The sequence below is a fragment of the Tamandua tetradactyla genome, chromosome 10 (assembly GCF_023851605.1).
Source record: "Tamandua tetradactyla isolate mTamTet1 chromosome 10, mTamTet1.pri, whole genome shotgun sequence".
NCBI classification, from domain to species: domain Eukaryota; kingdom Metazoa; phylum Chordata; class Mammalia; order Pilosa; family Myrmecophagidae; genus Tamandua; species Tamandua tetradactyla.
This window is the reverse complement of record NC_135336.1, coordinates 18599982-18619594: the sequence shown is the minus strand read 5'-3', so window position 1 is coordinate 18619594 and position 19613 is coordinate 18599982. Positions and strand designations below refer to the sequence as shown.

The 19613-nt window shown below is 37.4% G+C and overlaps 1 protein-coding gene across 7 annotated transcripts in view; it reads left to right on the top strand.

Annotated features, from left to right (window-relative positions):
- The window catches only part of DRC9 (dynein regulatory complex subunit 9), a 144028-nt gene extending 131026 nt beyond the window's left edge, over positions 1–13002 (top strand). For 2 of the 7 annotated variants that reach the window (XM_077118067.1, XM_077118068.1), the window contains exons 9-11: positions 5263–5394; positions 6128–6229; positions 9930–10540. In XM_077118067.1, coding sequence (XP_076974182.1) covers positions 5263–5394; positions 6128–6229; positions 9930–10070 — 375 coding nt within the window. In that variant the 3' untranslated portion in view covers positions 10071–10540. Of the gene's footprint in view, positions 1–5262; positions 5395–6127; positions 6230–9929; positions 10556–12705 lie in introns of those variants that run through there. The other 5 variants (XR_013158488.1, XM_077118072.1, XM_077118071.1 and 2 more) reach the window with 5 other exon arrangements.
- Positions 13003–19613: the final 6611 nt, after the last annotated feature.

Sequence of the window (19613 nt, the reverse complement as noted above, 5' to 3'; positions counted from 1 at the left end):
TGATATTTGTGGTCACTTAATTTAGAGGCTTGGATTCACGGATAACAGAGGCTTCAGTGATATAAAAACAGAATTTATTAGGAAAGTAATTAAGAGATTATTAGAAATGAGATATAGTTACATCACCAGGAGGGACAGCCCCAACACCCAAAAAAGAGTGTTTGGGAATCCCGGAGACATCATTTTCAGGGTACAACTGGAAAAGTCCCAAGCAAAGCATCCTCCTCGCCTCTTGGATAAGGTTCTCTGTCTCCCTGTCTCTCTCTCTGTCTCTGTCTGTCTGTCTGTCTCTCTGTCTCTCTGTTCTCTCTTCCTCTGAGATTATAAAGTCTAAGTGCTTGCATACAGTTTATATGATATCTTTGCACAATAGTGGCTGGATTCCACTTACATGACCAGCCCCAGGTGGTCCCCTGGGATCTGGCTAGGGAGTGAGAGGATTTTCCTGGGAGCTAGATGACTTTATCAAAGTACATCTCTTTCTGGGAGGATGGCTAGTCCTCCTAGCTAGAGTGCACATTTCAACAATTTATTACCAATGTCATGCAATGGCAACATCAATTGAGCACAACAAACTCTACAAATTTGGTTTTCCTTACACCCCTTCAACGTGAAAAAGTTAAAATGGACATAGCCCAAATACCCCTAAAGAGTAGGAGAAGATCAAAGGTGGTGATGGAGTTATATAGAGAAAATAGAGTTTAAAAAATGAGTATGATTGCTGAATCATTATATTGATATTTCCTTTAGTCTTCAGTATCTTAGAGAAGTTAGAAGTGAAAACCTAAAATTGTGGAATTGTAATTCATAGCAAACTCTGAAATCTGTTCTACAACTAATTGTTGTGATGCCTTTGAAATTTATTGCTTTTTTGGTATTTATGTCACTTTTCACAAAAAAAGGTCAATTGTGATAATAAATGCACAGATAAATGAAAAAAAGAAAGGCAAAAAGAAAAAAAAAAGATGAGCATCCTGATTTCAGTAGGTATTATGGGATCCTCTAAGCCCTCCACAAAGAGACCCATGGTTATTTACTAGAGGGACTTTATACTGGAACAAAGAAAACCCCTAGACCTCAGCTGGCTCTGAATTGATTATTACTTCCTGGCACACAAAACACCACTATGGCACTCTAGTCAAAATGAGGTATTATAGTGGTCAAGTGATAGAGGAGTCTAAACTCAAATCTGATTTACTGTAGGTCTAATATTCTTTTTATAGACCCACTGTTGGTATTTCACAGGTTACTGAATTTGTAATTGAAATTCAATTTAGATAGATTTGGTAACTGCCAGAATTTCCACTTTGGCTCTCTGACCCATGAGGTGGGGGCCATTATGGAAGTAAGGGCTAAGTAGAAGCCTCTGGAATGTTCCCTCCTTACCAAAATAGTAAACTAGAAGCAGTGCTGCATTCCAGGGAAACCTACAGAGATTAGTTCCATAATGAAAGCCCTAAAAGAAGCAAGAGAAGGATGGTGATGCTTATCAAACTTCCATTTAACTCAGCTGTTTGGCCTGTGCAGAAATCAAACTGATCTTGGAGAATGACTGCGGATTACTGTAAATGTAATCAGGTGTGAATCTTATTGAAGCTGCTGTTCCAGATGTAGTATCTTTACTGAAGCAACTCTTCATAGCACCTGGTTCTTGATATGCTCAGCTACTGAACTGACCAAAGCCATTGTCTCTATAGCAATTGAAAAAAAACATCAGAAGCATCTGGCTTTTACTTTCCAGGGCTAACAGTGCACCTTCACAGTCTCACATCAAAGTTATGCCAATTCTTCTGTTCTCTGCTAATAGTAGTCTGCAGAAATGCTGTTTGCTTTGACTTTCCACAGAACAGTAGTAGTCCCTTACAGTAATGATATTGTGCTGATTGTATCTAATGAATGGGAAGTAGCAATGATGTAGATGCCTCAGTATGACAAATATGAACTACAGGGTGGAATATAAACTGCATTTCTGGTGCCAATTCTGAATCTTAAACATCCAGTCATGTGACAAAAACCACACCAATAATTTGAACAGAGAAAATGTAATATAAAGAATTATTAACTGGTAAATAGGGATTGGCTGCTAAGAAGGGATAAGGGGACTCTAAAGAAAACCTAAGACAATGTCAATTGAAGGAATAAACTTGGAAGAGGGAAAGGAGCAGATCCTTTCCAAGCTAAGATACAGACCTCATTGGAGAGGGTGTAGCTGAAGCCTACTAGATGACAGAGATGTTTGCTGGGTTGCCCTGGGTCAGAGCTGATTCACAATTGGAGGGCCTAGGCTTGGAAGCAGGGAACTGTGGATTGTGTTTGGCAAGGAAGAAACCTCCTGCTAGAAACGTAAGCCTACTTATGATTATGCCTCAGAGTCACCTCCAGAGAACTTCTTTTGTTGCTCAGATGTTGCCTCTCTTTCTAAACCAACACTGCAGGTGAACTCATTGTCCCTCCCCATATATGGGGCATGACTCCTAGGGTATAAATCTTCCTGGCAATTTGGAACATGACTCCTGGGGATGAGCCTGGCCTTGGCATCATGGGATTGAGAAAGACTTATCGACCAGAAGGGGGAAGAGAAATGAAACAAAGTTTCACTGGCTGAGAGATTTCAAATAGAGGGGAGAGATCATTTTGGAGATTATTCTTATACATTATATAGATACTCCTTTTTAGTTTCTAGTGTATTAGAATAGCTAGAAGGATATACCTGAAATGGTTGAACTGTAATCCAGTAGCCTTGATTCTTGAAGATAAATGTATAACTACATAGCTTTTACAGTGTGACTGTGTGACTGTGTGACTGTGAAAATCTTGTGACTGACACTCTCTTTATTCAGTGTCAGACTGACAGATGAGTAAGAAAAAAAGGCAATAAATAAATAAATAAATAATAGAGGGGAGTGAAGGATAGGATACTTGGGGTATTCTTTTTTATATATAATTTTTTATTAATTAAAAAAATTACAAGAAACACAAACATCCTTAATATATGCTCATTCCACTCTACATATATAATCAGTAATTCACAATATCATTACATAGTTGCATATCATCATCATGATCATTTCTTAGAACATTTGCATCAATTCAGAAAAATAAAAAGACAACAAAAAATAAAACAAAAACAGAAGAAGAAAAAAAGAATTTTACATACCACACCCCTTACCCCTCCCTTTCATTGATCACTAGCATTTCAAACTGAATTTACTTTGACATTTGTTTCTCCTATTATTTATTTTTATTCCGTATGTTCTACTCATCTGTTGACAAGGTAGATAAAAGGAGCATCAGACACAAGGGTTTCACAATCACACAGTCACATTGTGAAAGCTATATCATTATACAATCATCATCAAGAAATATGGCTACTGGAACACAGCTCTACATTTTCAGGCAGTTCCCTCCAGCCTCTCCATTACATCTTGGATAACAAGGTGATATCTACTTAATGCGTAAGAATAACCTCCAGGATAACCTCTCGATTCTGTTTGGAATCTCTCAGCCATTGACACTTTGTCTCATTTCACTCTTCCCCCTTTTGGTCCAGAAGTTTTTCTCAATCCCTTGATGCTGAGTCTCAGCTCATTCTAGGTTTTCTGTCCCACATTGCCAGGAAGGTCCACACCCCTGGGAGTCATGTCCCATGTAGACAAGGGAAGAATGGTGAGTTTGCTTGTTGTATTGGTTGGAGACAGAGGTGGGGTATTCTTTTTCACTTTTATTTTTACTTTTATTCTTATTTTTTTGGAGTAAGGAAAATGTTCTAAAAATCTATTGTGATGACGAATGCACAACTATATATATATATATATATATATATATATATATATATATATACTGTGAACCACTTATTGTACAATTTGGATGATTATATGGTATGTGAATATATAATATATCTCAAAAAGATTGCATTTAAAAAAGAGAGAGAATCCTCCCACTGGGTGAACAAGTGCCACTGGATGTCCCACATACATGCTACTGGCAGCCTTGCCCTAGGAACAAGAAGAGAAGAAACACACAGAAACCAAAGGGAGAAGTCTATTTGTCCTTCCTTTACTCACTATTGACAAAGCTTAACATTGTTCCAGCTAGCAAAAAAAGTTTACAGCTTCTAGCTTCAGTTTCACCATCAAGGAACTGGAGAGTGAATTTGGAGCTGAGAAGCAATAAAATTATAACTGGTGCAAATGGAAATTTAAAAAATAAATCAAGTATGAGCTTTATTCTGTAGGTTTCTTATAGTTAATGTCACATAGTTTTTTCTTTTACATAATTCTAGAGTTAATCAGTACCTATATCTTCTTGCTTTCATGAAAGGCAATGCTCTTATTTACTTCCACTCTCCTACATTCCATGTTGAAATCATTCATTATATATATGTTCTAAGTGCTTTACATAGATTATCTTATTTAATCATCACAACAACACTTTGAGCTTTGTACTATCATCTCCATTTTATAGATAAGGGAACAAGGCTCAGAAAATTTAAGTAAACTTGTTTGAGTACCAGAATTAGGATTTCAGTCTAGGCAAATAACCATCATAGCATAACTCTTTCTACTTTCCTGTACTGCCTAATTTGGGATGTTAGTTCAATATTATGATTTACTATTAAAGTATATATTTTGTAGTTTAACTGTAAAATTTACTGGTTTCTCTTCTGTTTCTTCTACATTTCTGTTGCATTTTACTTTGCTAGAGTACATACTCGAATAACTCAGAAACACTGGGTGGTCTTTTCTTCACACACATTGAATGCTAGATTTGCTAGATATGGAATCAGCTTTATATTCATTTTCTTTTCAAATTTTGAAATTTCTTGTATTTGGTGTTGTCAAAGAGACATCTGATGCCGTTCCATATCCTCCAGTATTTTCTACCTACCTACCTTTCCTCTTCACTGCAATTTCTCTTATCCATACATCTGGAAGGCCCTCCTTCCTTATTTTCAAATAGAGTATTAACACAAATACACTAAATGGCACAAATATTGTTTAATTTGATGGATATTTAAGTATATACACCCATGTAACTACCACCCAGGTGGAGATATAGAGAACATTTGCAGTATCCCAGAAGTCCCCCTCATGACCCATTCTCAATGAATAAATTGACCTTCCCCTGAGAAGTAACCACTATTCTAACTTCTTTCACTGTAGGTAAGTTTTGCCTGTTCTTGAACCTTATATGAGTATAATGGTAAAAAACGGACTGTTTTGTGTCTGGTGAAAGCCATATTTTAATGTTGTTTCCAAATAGAAACTTGAGGAGAAGTTGGAGTTCTGGATGGAGAAATTTGATAAAGACACAGAAACGAAACAAAATGAGCTAAATGCTCTCAAAGCTGCAAAGGCCAGTGACTTAGCACACCTTCAAGACCTTGCAAGGATGGTAAGGAAAAGAGCCTCGATCATGTAACTCCTCCTCGATCATGTACCTCAAGAGCGAGTGTAGCTAAGCTGCAGTGACTATTTTTGGTCTGAGTGGAGGTATGTCTGGAAACAAATGGGACTTTCTTTAGATGATGACGATGACAATGATGATGATGACAGTGCCAGTAACAGCAGCAGCAAACACTTCTGCAGTGCTTACTCCGTGCCTGCAACTCTTCTGGTATTTCACAAATATAACTCATTTAACCCTAGCAACCACCTCTTGAGGAGAATACTATTATTATTTCCACTTTGTGGTCCCAGAAGATAATTTGAAAATGATGATTTCTAAAAAGCTTTTGATTATAGTATTATCATCAAATAAGTATAGAGCTCCCCAAATTTCTCTTTTAAAAGCTGTTTATGTGTACATTCTACTATAATTGTTTTTAAAAACCTACATTATTCTGAAATCATAAATCACCCATCGTTGTGTTGATTATTTAATTTTTATGATAGATCTTAAACCTTAATTTGAATTATTCAAGTTGAAAAAATTGGGGAACATTATGCTCAGTATAATGTTTATATGTGAATATTTACAGCCTAGAGATCCAGGAAGTTTTTTCTTTTCTTTGGTTTTTGCTTTGGCATGTTTTATTTTGTATTTTTTTTATTAAAAATGCAGAGTTGTTGGCCTGCAGCTTAGCCAAGAAAGCACTGTTACCCATGATTAATGTCTATTTTTGCAGCTAAGGGAGTATGAACAGGTCATCATTGAAGATCGCATAGAAAAGGAGAAGACCAGGAGGAAGATAGAACAAGATGAGTTGGAATTAAAGAGCGTCTTAAAGGTAGACAGCCATAATTTTGGCATCTTGGGGCCTCTTCAGTGCCAAAGCTGGCTTATTACTGAGGAACTGAAAACACATAGTAGCTTACTACAGAGAGGATCTGTGGGGAAGCACATCCTTTTATTATTACAGGGATTTGCCAACGCAGTCCAAGCTACAGGAAGACAGTTATGCTTCCCGTTCTTAATCGGGGAGTTGGGAGTCGGGTGGAAGAGATAGCAGTGGAAGCAAAACAGATTTAACTAGCCCCCTATATTCTGGAGCAGCTAGAAGGAAAAATATGAGAGGATCGTATAGTAGCCCATGACAGACTCTTGGATCTGTCATGTAACCACGTGTTGAAGACTGCTTTGAAACCTATTGCTTTTTTATTTCTTTGCTTTGTATATATGTTAAACTGCACAATAAAAAAAAATTAATTAAAAAAAGTGCCATTAGAAGCAACCCAAGTGCCTATTAACAGATGCACAGGAAATTTAAAAAAAAAAAAAAAAGAGGAGGGTTTATACACATAAAATACCATTAGACTTAAAAAAAATAATAAACTCCACTTTGAAACACTTTTTCTTATGGCTAGCTTCTCAATGTAAAATCCCTATAAATTTCTCAATATGTTAATAATGTACCCTAAAGTGTTCTGTTCTATAGTTCAATGACCAAGAAATACATATCATAGCTTTTATAACTTTGTCATGTGGGTTAATAAATTTTAATAAATGGTGCTTTTGAATTACTGAAAAAAAAGACAGATTTAAGAATATTATTTCTGATGCAAAATAGCACTTGATAGATGACCATTTTTAGTACCTTACTGCTTCACTTTTAAAATTTTTATTTTATTTATTTATTTAACTTTTTATTGTATAATATAACATATGTACGAAACAAAGAAAAAAGGAAGTTTTCAAAGCACTCTTCAACAAGTAGTTCCAGGACAGATCCCAGAGTTTGTCATGAGTACCATACCATCATCTCAGATTTTTCCTTCTACTTGCTCTAGAACATTGGATGCTAGAAGGAATAAATAGTTTTTTATCATCACAATCGACTCTTTTTGTGTGTGAAAAATAACATATAGACAAAAAAGCTATACATTTCAAAGCACATCACCACAATTAGTTGTAGAACGGATTTCAGAGTTTGGTATGGGTTACAATTCCACAATTTTAGGTTTTTACTTCTAGTTGCTCTAAAATATTGGAGACTAAAAGAAATATCAATATAGTGATTCAACAATTATACCCATTTCCTAAACCTTACCTTCTCCATATAACTCCACCATCACCTTTGATCTTTCTCCCACTCTTTAGGAGTATTGGGGTACGCCCATTCCAACTTTTTCATGTTGAAAGGGGCTGTCTATAATATGGGGTGGGGAGATGGATCTAACCGATGTTCTGGTGAGTCTGGACCCTCTAGGTTTCATGACTTATCTTGTTCAGGGACCCATCTGGAGTTTGTAGGTTTCTAGAAAGTTACCCTGGTGCATGGAAACTTTATAGAAACTTATGTATTGCCCTAGGTGTACTTCAGGATTGGTTGGAATGTTTTTTGTTGGGGTTTGGCAAGTTATGATAGATAGCAACGTCTAACTGAAACTTGTGTAAGAGTAACCTCCAGAATAGCCTTTCAACTCTATTTGAACTCTCTCAGCCACTGATGCCTTATTTGTTACACTTCTTTTCCCCCTTTTGGTCAGGATGGCATTGTTGATCCCATAGTGCCAGGACCAGGCTCATCCCTGGGGATCATCTCCCATGCTGCCAGGGTGACTTTCACCCTTGGATGTCATGTCCCACGCGGGGGAAGAGCAGTGATTTCTCTTCAAGAGTTGGACTTAGAGAGAGTGAGGCTACATCTAAGCAACAAAAGGCTCCTCTGGAAGTAACTCTTAGGCATACCTATAGGTAGGCTAAGCTGCTCTCCTACATACATAAACTTCACAAGAGCAAGCCTCAAAATCAAGGGCTTGGCCTATTGATATGAGTGTCCCATTTGACACAGTATAAGGGGTTTGCCCGGTGGTAAAGTTTAATAGTTCCATATATTTTCTCCCATCCCTCAAGGGACTTTGCCAATACTTCTTGATTATCTGCTTAATATACTCTAGGATGTATCTGGGTATTACATGAAACTATATAGGATTAAAGGCTCTCATTCTTATTCTGGGCTCCCTATGTTTCAATTGTTTAAATGATCTATCCAGACAGGTTGAGTTAGATTATGTGCTACAGAAAATTTAGGTTCCAGACAAAATAAACCTTTCTTCTTTGGTCTCAAAGAGTAGGTGAGGTTCTGAAATACAGACAATGTCTTCCTTACCCTGTGTTCTGAATTATCTTAAACCTAACTTGATCAGCTTCATTCTTATCTCTAAATAGGTTATACACATATAAAACAATCTCTCAAAATCCAGGAATAATAATTACCACTCTTGACTAAATGCAATTGCTATAAGAGCTTACAATCCAGGCCCCTGTTTTCTTGTAAGCATTTTCTAAAGGAGACCAAACAATAATTACTCTTTTGTTTTTGGCTTATTTTGCCTCACCAACCTACTTCTTCTTAAAAGCTTGTTGATGAATCAGGCCAGGCTATGAGTTGGGTCAAAACCCAACTTTTTAAAACCTTTTTTTAAAAAAACTTGAGGGAATAAGTAGCAGTTCAGAAAAAATATATGAGCTATTTTCACTTTATATAAACTTATGTTTAAGAGTGATGAATAAAACTGACAGTCACAGATCCTGGGAAATATTTTCAAGCAAAAGTTATAATGCAAATTCAGTATCAGCTGGACTAAAACTGTTGTCTAGAGGATTGCCCTCTCTGAAAGAGGAGTGTCTATTGAGATCCTGGCTTGCAAACAGTAGTTTGGATTGTGTATTTAAGAAGTGGATTTAAAAAGTAAAATCTTTAAAGTATATTCAGCTCCAAACCCAAACTGGACCTTTCCATCAGGAGTGACTCAGATGTATAATTAGCAAGTATTTAACTGAGTTTCTGTTATGTATTCCATTTGTCAGTGTGCCTTGATTTAGAGCAAAAACGTAAGAACTTCTATTTTCTTTTCTCTAGTGATTTGCTTTTAACATTTAGACCTTTGTCTGGTTTTAGAGGGAATTAGTAGCCTAGACTGTATTCGGAGCATTTGTATCTAATGACCAAGATAGTCAAGGGAGCTATGTAAAAACAATTTTAATGTCAAAGAGGTATTGATCCCTTAACCAATCACATTTCACCAAGGTGTGAAATGCACAAGGAAGTCTATTTGGAGTGACTCAAATTATCTAGGTATTTTTGGACTGAGTCCTTACTTTTTCCCTTGGCCCAGGTAACTAACATACCTTTTGGATCAAATTATTCTTAGGTATCTCACTAGCGGTCAGGAATGTGGACATGTACAAAAGGTAGCAATAGAAGAAGTCAGGTTTCTATATATGAAGGAAAAATTGGCCTAATTAGATTTATTTACTTTTACTCCATTAGAACTTTAATCTGTGGTTTAAGCTCTGGGCATGGCACATCAGGGGAGCACTGCTGGAGTGACAGCTTGTCTGGCTACTCCCATGTTCTCTCTGAGACCATTAATCAGGGCGAAGTTATTTTTAAAGAAAGAAATAAATAAAAAGCAATACTCTTATATGAAAAGAATGTAGCTTGTCAAACATACACAAGCAATTATTTCCCCTTTCTTTTCCAGCTCCAGGCCTGGTGGCGGGGCACTGTGATACGGAATGAAATTGGTGGGTTCAGGCTCCCTAAGAAAGAGAAAGAGGACAGCAAGGATTCAAAAGGAAAAGGCAAAGACAAGGACAAGCGGAGGAGCAAGAAGCAAAAGTGATCGAGTTCTCTTTTGTCCTTTCCTTTGGTATTCTGGGGATTGAAAAGAGAACTTGAACAGAGTAAGAACCATTTTTACCATTGCAGATAACTCACCTACAGGTTGTTTCTTATTTGGACGTTCCCAGGTGAGGCCCGGTTATTTCACTTTGCCTATTATAATAGTTTTCATGCCCTGAATTAGGATTGTACCATTGATTTAGGGCTTCCTCATTTTGGTAAAATTTTGCTGGAAAGAAGTTTTTCTAGGAGGCTTGTGAAGATTTTTCTCACCAGATAAAAGAGTTTATGGGCTTAGTTACAGTGAGGTATTAAAATTTCTATAATTCCTACAATGTCTCTGATTCTGATTTTGCCTAACTTATCTACAGTGAAAAAACTCTCCTGAGCAAAAGTGAATGAATTGCTCAATAGGGATGATTATGTTTATAAAGTGTCTAGCATAATATATTCACAATAAAAGTTTTAATTGATGTTAATTCCTACTGCCTTTTAGGTTTCTTATCATTTTAGTGTTGGGGTGGTGGTGTTACAGAATCTATCTTATAAGCTGATTTGGCTCCTTTATCTGGGAAATAAGTAGGAACATAAATTATAAATGCAAAATAGGAATGAGATGTTAAGCTATACATCACCAACAAATAGTAAAGACAGAGGCACAAGTTCTCTGACAGGTTCATTTGACACTACCTGGAGTTAGATTAGACTCCACAGGTTAAAGATGACACCAGATAAAAGCAGTAGATTCCTGGCCCAATGCACTCAAATGACCAATTCCTAAGACTCAAGGGTTTCAAGGAGAGAGTTTATTATTAGGCACAAAGCAGGAAATTAGATGACCTAAAAATCTGTCTCCCCAAACTACATAATTCTGATAATTTTATACTATCAAAGATGGGCAGTTTTTATGATAATGAGTACATTGGGTACATAAGAGATGATCTAATTATTGAGCATGCACATGTTGATGACATATTTAGTCACAGAATGTAGGTAAGAAAATAGTACCTTAATATGATGATGATTGTGATTTTTAGTATTATAATAATGAGGTATAGGTTACTTACAGGTTAAAGTCTATGCTATTATGCATGCCAGGTAGACCCATTTTGGTTAGATCTAGCTTCAGTTATCATTATAACTTTGGAATTGGAGTGGGTTAGTTCTGGGCTGACCCAAGGCCCTTCATTAATAAATATTAGGGACTGTCTTTAGTGATCACAAGACTGCAAAGTCAAAAAACCAGATAAAATGGGTACAATTTAGGGTTCCGTCATAAGGTTTTTATACAATCACAAGGGCTTAGTAATCATTATGCGAGATCAAGGCAGCTGGATTACAGTTCAGAGATTTCAGGTATTTCCTTCTGTCTACTCTAATATACCAGAAAGATTAAAAAGGAATATCTAGAAAATGATTCAGTAATCACAGTCATCCTTTTAATCTAGCTTCTCAGTTACACTCCTCCCTCTCATCTGATAATTCTCTCAATCTTGAAGGGTATCTGGTTGATGACTCTTCTAATTTTTTCATGCTGAAAAGGAACATCAATATTATGGGGCAGAAGAATGAAACTGGTATTGTTCTTGGAGAGATCAACGTTTCTTGGTTTCCACATTTATCTGGCATAGGGAAAGGCTTTCAGTCTCTAAAAAACAACCTCAAAAAGTAAAACTCTTATAGAGCCCATAGTATCCTTTAGGGTTTCCAGGAACACCATTGATTAGGGCCTGCCATACTGTGACAGTTTGCAATATCTGCTGAAACTTGCATAAAATAACTTCCAGAATGACCTGATGACTTGATTTGAAATCTTTTAGCTACTGAAACTTTACCATTTCAGTCATCCAATCCCACAATGCCAGGGCCAGGCTTATTCATGGAAGAATTTAGTTCGTAAGCTGCTGGGGTGTGATATACCAGAAATGGAATGGCTTTTAAAAGGGGGGGAGGGGAACTTAATAAGTTACAAGTTTACAGTTCTAAGGAAGTGAAAGTATCCAAATTAAGGCACCAACAAGAGGTTATCTCCACTCAAGAAAGGTCAGTGGGTCTGGAACACCTGTGTCAGCTGGGAAGTCATGTGACCAGCAACTGCTGATATCCTTGCTCCTGGGTTCTGTTGCTTTCAGCCTCTGTTCCTGTGGGGAGTTCCTTACTTTGCTTCTCTGGGGCTGACTTTCATCTGTTGGCTTCCTTTCACTCTCTCCAGGTTCTAGGTTGCTTAACATCTGATGGGGACGTCTGCTGGATTCCATCTGTGTCTCTATTCTCTGAAGCCACGGTTCTCCAGCTCTCTGCTCTTTCTATTGGCTCTGAGCCTTCTGTCATTTCTGACACCCTCCAAAATATCTCCTCTTTTAAAGGATTCCAATAAACTAATCAAGACCCACACTAAATGGGTAGAGTCACATCTTCATCTAATCAAAAGATCACACCCACAATTGGGCACATCACATCTTCGTGGAGATAATCTAATCAAAGGTTTCTACCTACAATCTTTTTTTTAATTGATAAAACAACTTACAAAATATTCTTAACATACATGGGCAGGCAATGGTGGCGCAGTGGCAGAGAGAGCTACAGAAAGTTTAGGTTTTTGACAAAAATTAACCACTCTTCCTTTGGTCTCATAGGTGAAGTTCTAAAATACAAACACTATCATCCTTTATCCTGCATTCTGATTTACCTTAATCCTGACCAGGTAAGGATTTACCTGCTTTGTTCTTATTTCTAATTGAAACCTAATCTGCTCTTCAGCTTCTTTACTGGTTGCTGTATGTGGTGATGCTGCCTTTCAGAGCTGCAGAACTCCAACTCTGTGTCTTAGGTGTCACACAAGTATCCAAAGTTCCAGGAAAATACTGGTTATACACATATAGCACAGAAGCTCAGAATTTATAATTGATACTTAAAGCTCAGGAATAAATGTGACTGCTGTAAGACCTTACAATCTAGGCCCCAATTTTCTTAGAAGTATTTTTTTAAAAGAGATCATAAAATATTTGTCCTTGTTTCTGGCTTATTTTGCTCATTATAATGTCCTCATGGTTCATTCACCTCATTGTATGCTTCCCGATTTCTTTCCTTTCCATGACCACACAATATTCCATCATATGTATACACCACAGTTCACCCTTCTGCTTCTCAGTCAACGTTCACTGTGGCCACCTCCATCCATTGGGTATCATGAATAATATTGTAAACATCAGCGTGCAAACATCTATTCAAGTCCCTGCTTTTCAGTTCTACTCGTCTGTTGACAAGGTAGATAAAAGGAGCATCAGACACGTTTTCACAATCACACAGTCACATTGTGAAAGCTATACCATTATACAATCATCATCAAGAAACATGGCTACTGGAACACAGCTCTACATTTTCAGGCAGTTCTCTCCCACCTCTCCATTACATCTTGAATAACAAGGTGATATCTACTTAATGTGTAAGAATAACCTCCAGGATAACCTCTCAACTCTGTTTGGAATCTCTCAGCCATTGACACTTTGTCTCATTTCACTCTTCCCCCTTTTGGTCGAGAAGGTTTTCTCAATCCCTTGATGCTGAGTCTCAGCTCATTCTAAGGTTTTTCTCAATCTCTTGATGCTGAGTCTCAGCTCATTCCAGGATCTCTGCCCCATGTTGCCAGGAAGGTCCACACTCCTGGGAGTCATGTCCCACATAGACAGGGGGAGGGTGGTGAGTTTGCTTGTTGCTCTGGCTGGAGAGAGAGGCCACATCTGAGCAACAAAAGAGGTTCTCTTGGGATGACTCTTAGGCCTATTTTTAAGTAGACTTGACCTATCCTTTGTGGGGTTAAGTTTCATATGAACAAACCCCAAGACTCGGGGCTCAGCCTATAGCTTTGGTTCTCCACACTGCTTGTGAGAATATCAAGAATTCAACTGGGGGGGGGGGTTGAATTTTCCCCCATTCTCACCATTCCCCGAAGGGAACTTTGCAAGTACTTTTCCAGTCACTGATCAAATCACTCTGGGATTCATTGAGGCATCACTCTGGACAAACCAACAAAATCTCATGTCCTACTCAAGGTTCCATGTACTTATGTTGTGCAACCAACTATCTACATAAGTTATATTAGGACACGCACTAGTCAAAATATAAATTTTGTACCAAATAAGCATTTTTTTGCTTTTAGTCTCACACATAAGTTGAAATTTTAAAATAAATTACCATTAATTTTCAGCACCCTGCAATAATGACATTCCTTTGTTCTTCCTCAATGCAAAAACATTTTTAAAATTTGTCCATTTAGTCATTATCATTATACACTCTAGGCATTCCTAGATTATACCATCTCAATCTTTATCGTCTATTTTTCTTTCTGATTTCATTTATGCCTCCAGCCCTCCTCCCTCTATCATTCTCACATTCAGCTACATTCAGTGTTTTAACATAATTGTATTACAGTTAGGTAGTATTGTGCTGTCCATTTCTGAGTTTTTATATTCAGTCCTGTTGCACAATCTGTATCTCTTCAGCTCCAATTACCCAATATCTTACCCTATTTCTATCTCCTGATGGTTTCTGTCAACAAGGAAATATTCCAAGTTTGTTCACTAATGTCAGTTCATATCAGTAATACCATCCAGTATTTGTCCTTTTGTTTTTTGGCAAATCTCACTCAGCATAATGTCCTTAAGGTCCATCCATGTTGTTACATACTTCATAACTTTATTCTGTCTTACAGCTGCATAATATTCCATCATATGTGTATGCCACAGTTTGTTTAGCCACCTGTCTGTTGATGGACATTTTGGCTGTTTCTATCTCTTGGTAATTGTAAATAATGCCAATTTTTACAATTTTGGTAATTATAAACATTGGTATGCAAAGGTGTCCATTTGTGTCCTTGCCCTCATGTCCTTTGAGTAGAGACAACATATAGATGGGTCCTGTTTTTTAATCCATTCTACCAGTCTATATCTTTTGATTGGGGGGGTTAATCCATTAACATTTAGTATTATTACTGCATGGGTAGTACTTTTTTCTACTATTTTGCTTCCTGGATTTTATATGTCATATCTAATTTTCCTTCTTTTTACCTTTACTCATAGTTGTCCGTTTTACACTCTTCTCCACACCTCTCTCTTCTGTCTCTAGTGCTCCCTTTAGTATTTCTTGCAGAGATGGTCTCTTGTTCTCAAATTCTCTCAGTGATTTTTTTTGTCTGAAAATGTTTTAATTTCTCCCTCATTTTTGAAGGATAATTTTGCTCGATATAGAATTCTTGGTTGGCAGTTTTTCTCTTTTAATAATTTAAATATATCATCCCACTGTCTTCTTGACTCCATGGTTTCTGCTGAGAAATCTATGCATAATCTTATTGATCTTCCTTTGTATGTGATGGATTTCTTTTTTCTTGCTGCTTTCAAGGTTCTCTCTTTCTCTTTGACCTCTGACATATTGATTAGTAAATGTCTTGGAGTACTTCTATTTGGATCTATTCTCTTTGGGATATGCTGTACTTCTTGGATCTGTAATTTTAAGTCTTTCATAAGATTTGGGAAATTTTCAGTGATAATTTCTTCCATTAGTTTTTCTCCTCCTTTTCCCTTCTCTTCTCCTTCTGGGACACCTACAACACATATATTTGTGCGCTTCATGTTGTCCTTCAATTCCCTGAGTCCCTGCTCATATTTTTCCATTTTTTCCCTATAGTTTCTGTTTCTTATTGGATTTTAGATGTTCTGTCCTCCAGTTCACTAATCCTATGTTCTGTCTCTCGAAATCTACCATTGTAAGTTTCCATTGTTTTTTTCATCTCCTCTACCATGCCTTTCATCCCATAAGTTCTGTGATTTGTTTTTTCAGACTTTCAATTTCTTCTTTTTGTTCATTCCTTGCCTTCTTTATATCCTCCCTCATTTCATTGATTTGGTTTTTCATGAGGTGTTCCATATCTGTTTGTATATTCTTAATTAATTGTTTCAGCTCCTGTAGCTCATTTGAATTGTTGGTTTGTTCCTTTGACTGGACCATAGCTTCAGTTTTCCTAGTGTGATTTGTTATTTTTTGCTGGCATCTAGGCATTTAATTACCTTAATTAGTTTATTCTGGAGATTGCTTTCACTTCTTTTACCTAGGGTTTTCTTGCTGGATGAATTTGTTGTCCATCTGTTCTTTGACATTCAGTTCAGCTTTATCTGGACCGCAAGCTTAGGTTTTGTTTAACAGAGGAGAATTTTTCAGTTCTTGTTTTCTTGTTTCTTGCCCTGCTTGTATGGTGCCTTTCCCCCCACCCCCACCGACTTAGGAGGGTCTGCTTAGGTATTATAGACCCCAGCCGGATCTCCCCAGACTAAACTGGCCTTCTATCAGTAGGAAAGAGTCACCTGCATCGGTTTTCCCTGAGGGTGAGACCTAACAGGTTGAAAAACTTTCCTGTGAAGTCTCTGGACTCTGTTTTTCTTATCCTGCCCCATATGTGGCACTTGTCTGCCTGCAGGTCCCACCAGCATAAAATGATGTAGCACCTTTAACTTTGGCAGACTCTCCCTGTTGGGGGCGTGGCGACAGAGAAGAGGTTGTAGGCTGGTTTTAATGGCTTGAAATTACCAAGCCCTGGGGTCTGAATTCCTTGAGGGAGGGATTCCACCTGAGTTTGGCTTCACCCCTCCCCTGGGGAAGGCAAAGTCTCCAGACAAGCTCTAAAAGACCCTTGTTTCTGCCTATGTCTGAGGCAGTTGCAGCGTGAGAAGTCCTGCCACTGAATCCAGAGGCAATCAAGCCTTTGTAGAAACACAGCCACAAAAACCTCTGTTTCCTTTTATTTTTCTTTTTCTGCCAGGGCTGCCCCCTCAGCTCTGGGGCAAAAATGAGCGACCTCGGCTTTGACCAGGTTCACCTGAGCTGAAGGCCTATTTTTAGTAGTCTGAACTTGTTAATTAATTCCACAATAGGATTTTAATTGTGCTCAGCCCCTGCTGCCAGTAAATTCCCTTTCCTTTCCCCTCTGGGAAGCAGCCTGTGGGGGAGGGTCACCGGCCGCGGCTTGGGGAACTCACGGTTCTGGGGGTGGGCTCGCAGCCAGTCCAGCTGGTCCAGACTGGGGTACGCTGTGTGTCTAGTCACTGACGTGGCCCAGGAGCTGTTCTGTACTGTTTCTGGTTATTTAGTAGTTTTTCCGGAGAACAAACTAAAATGCGCACATTGTTAAGCCGCCATCTTGGCCTGGAAGTCCTCTAACAGAAATATTTTGATTGACACTAACAAAACCACACTGCAAATTCAAATTCTTTCACATACCAAGGTAACAAATGGCCAAGTAACCAAGAGCCAGATTCTCTGAAATCCAGGCAATCAAGCTCATGAAAAATATCTATTTATATTTCTTACTAAACTCAACTGATTTCTTAAATAGACTATGTTTGAAGCATCAGCATATTCTTATTATATTTTATATAAGTATTATTTTTATCAAGTATGTTGCTCAGTTTATGTAACTTAAATTATTTAGTTAGGCTAGCTTATCTTATCACTGAACTTGTATGAATACCCAAGCAGAATAAAAGTGCATTTGTTCAATTCAAAATTTATCATAAAATTCCTTTTATCAGAGGTGGAAAATATCTGTTTTCATAGTATCTTAAAATACAAAGAATTTTAAAGGTATATCAACTATCCATGCAAAAAAAAAAGGCAAAAATTTATCAACTATCAATTCCAGTAAATACACTGTAATTGTTTCATTGGTCTTAAGCCTAAATCCAGGGAAACTTTTCCATATCTTTCATTTTACTTACTGAAATTTGGTGATTAGATTTTATTCAGTTACTCCCATCCCAAGGCTATTTATATTTTAATAATAATCTGATTACTACAGTTAACCATTGCAAAGGTATTATTGGAAAAAAATAATATTAACAAACATAGCTTATTTTGTAGCAATTTTTTATGCTTAACGGTTTTTAATCTCCAGGCCCAGTAAAAAAAGAATCCTAAACCACAGCTCACCATACCTTTCTGCGTCTAGCCCCCTAACTTCTTTAGGTGGTTAAGCCGCAGGGCGACAGTAGGCTGGACAGGAAGAATGCAGCCTTGCTTGTGGAATTTTGAGAGTTCCTATGCCCTTATTTAACTATTTCCAATTTAGATTTATTTGACTAAAAGCTGTGACCAGGACCATTAGAAAAGTTCTCTGCTTTTTCCAGAGACAGCCCTTTGGCAGTTTTCTGCAGCCTTAAGGAAATTCCAGGGACTGTGTCTTTCTAATGTCCAGGTTTGTTTACAGTAGTTACAAAACTAAGGTTGTGAATTTTTGCATTCAGAAAGTTTTTTCTCTTTTACTTCAGAAGTACCCATTTATATATTTATATCAGGCACTTAATTATTTCTAAGCAGTTCAAATAGAGCTCTTTAAGAATTTTCTTACTAATTTATTACCATTCAAAGGTATGAGAATATACATTGAAAATGCAGCAGACAGAAACAGAGAATTAGTTACATAAGAGACAGAACAGAAATAATTTTTGAGAGGGACAAATAAAGGATTTAATATATAATCTCATCCCATCGCTATCTTTTGCAGAACAATTTTAACTGTAATATCTTTATTTTTAACTGTAATGGCAGTATTTTCCTATTAAATCGTTTTGAGACCAGATTATGTTTCAGAAGTTTTAATAGACTCAACCAAACCTTTTCAATTTTCAATACAGCCCAAAGGTTCCCTTTTTAAATAATTTCCATAATCAGTAACCAGTTAGGAACACTTGACCAATACAATGCAGGAACATAGCAATCAACAAATTTTTTTTTTGGTGGGGGTACATGGTCTGGGAATCGAACCTGGGTCTCCCACATGGAAGGTGAGCATTCTACCACTGAACCACCCATGTACCACAATCAACAAATTTGAGACACTTAGCACTCATTATATTTAAATAACACACCAATTAATTACTAGACTGAACACACCAACTAACGGATAGGCATTAAATGCTTAACATACTGATTAACAATTAAACAATATGTAGATAATACACCAGCTAATACATAAACAGGCCTACTTAATTTCATTAAATACCAATTAATCGTTGGTTTAGGTCAGGGCTTCAAACCTGTATAGTATAGTACCCCGAAACAAAAATATAGAAGTCAGAGTAAAGGGATTGTTGTGGAAGCATGACCCGAGCCTAGATCAAGGGGACTTGAACCGACTATTTACTCTACAATCCACTTTTATCCTGCTGACCCATTCACCCAGTCAGATGTCTGGACATGGAACTGGAAATGGTTTCTGTCTTTGAAGGTTTTCAAGGTGCCAAAAATCTCAGGAGTTCCGGCAGAACAGATAACCCCAGTTGCCGAACCTCTAACCTTGCAGTCCAGAGGCTGCAAAAGTCTCAGTTACCTGGCTTACCTGCTCTGCTGGGGCTCCAGAGATTCAGGCATTCATCCCAGAGGGTCACCAAATTGTTACCAGAAAAAGGCCATGTATTCTGTCCCATGTGCTCAATAACCAATTCCTGAGACATCAGGGTTTCAAAGAGAGAAAGAGCTTATTAGTAGGTGCATAGTA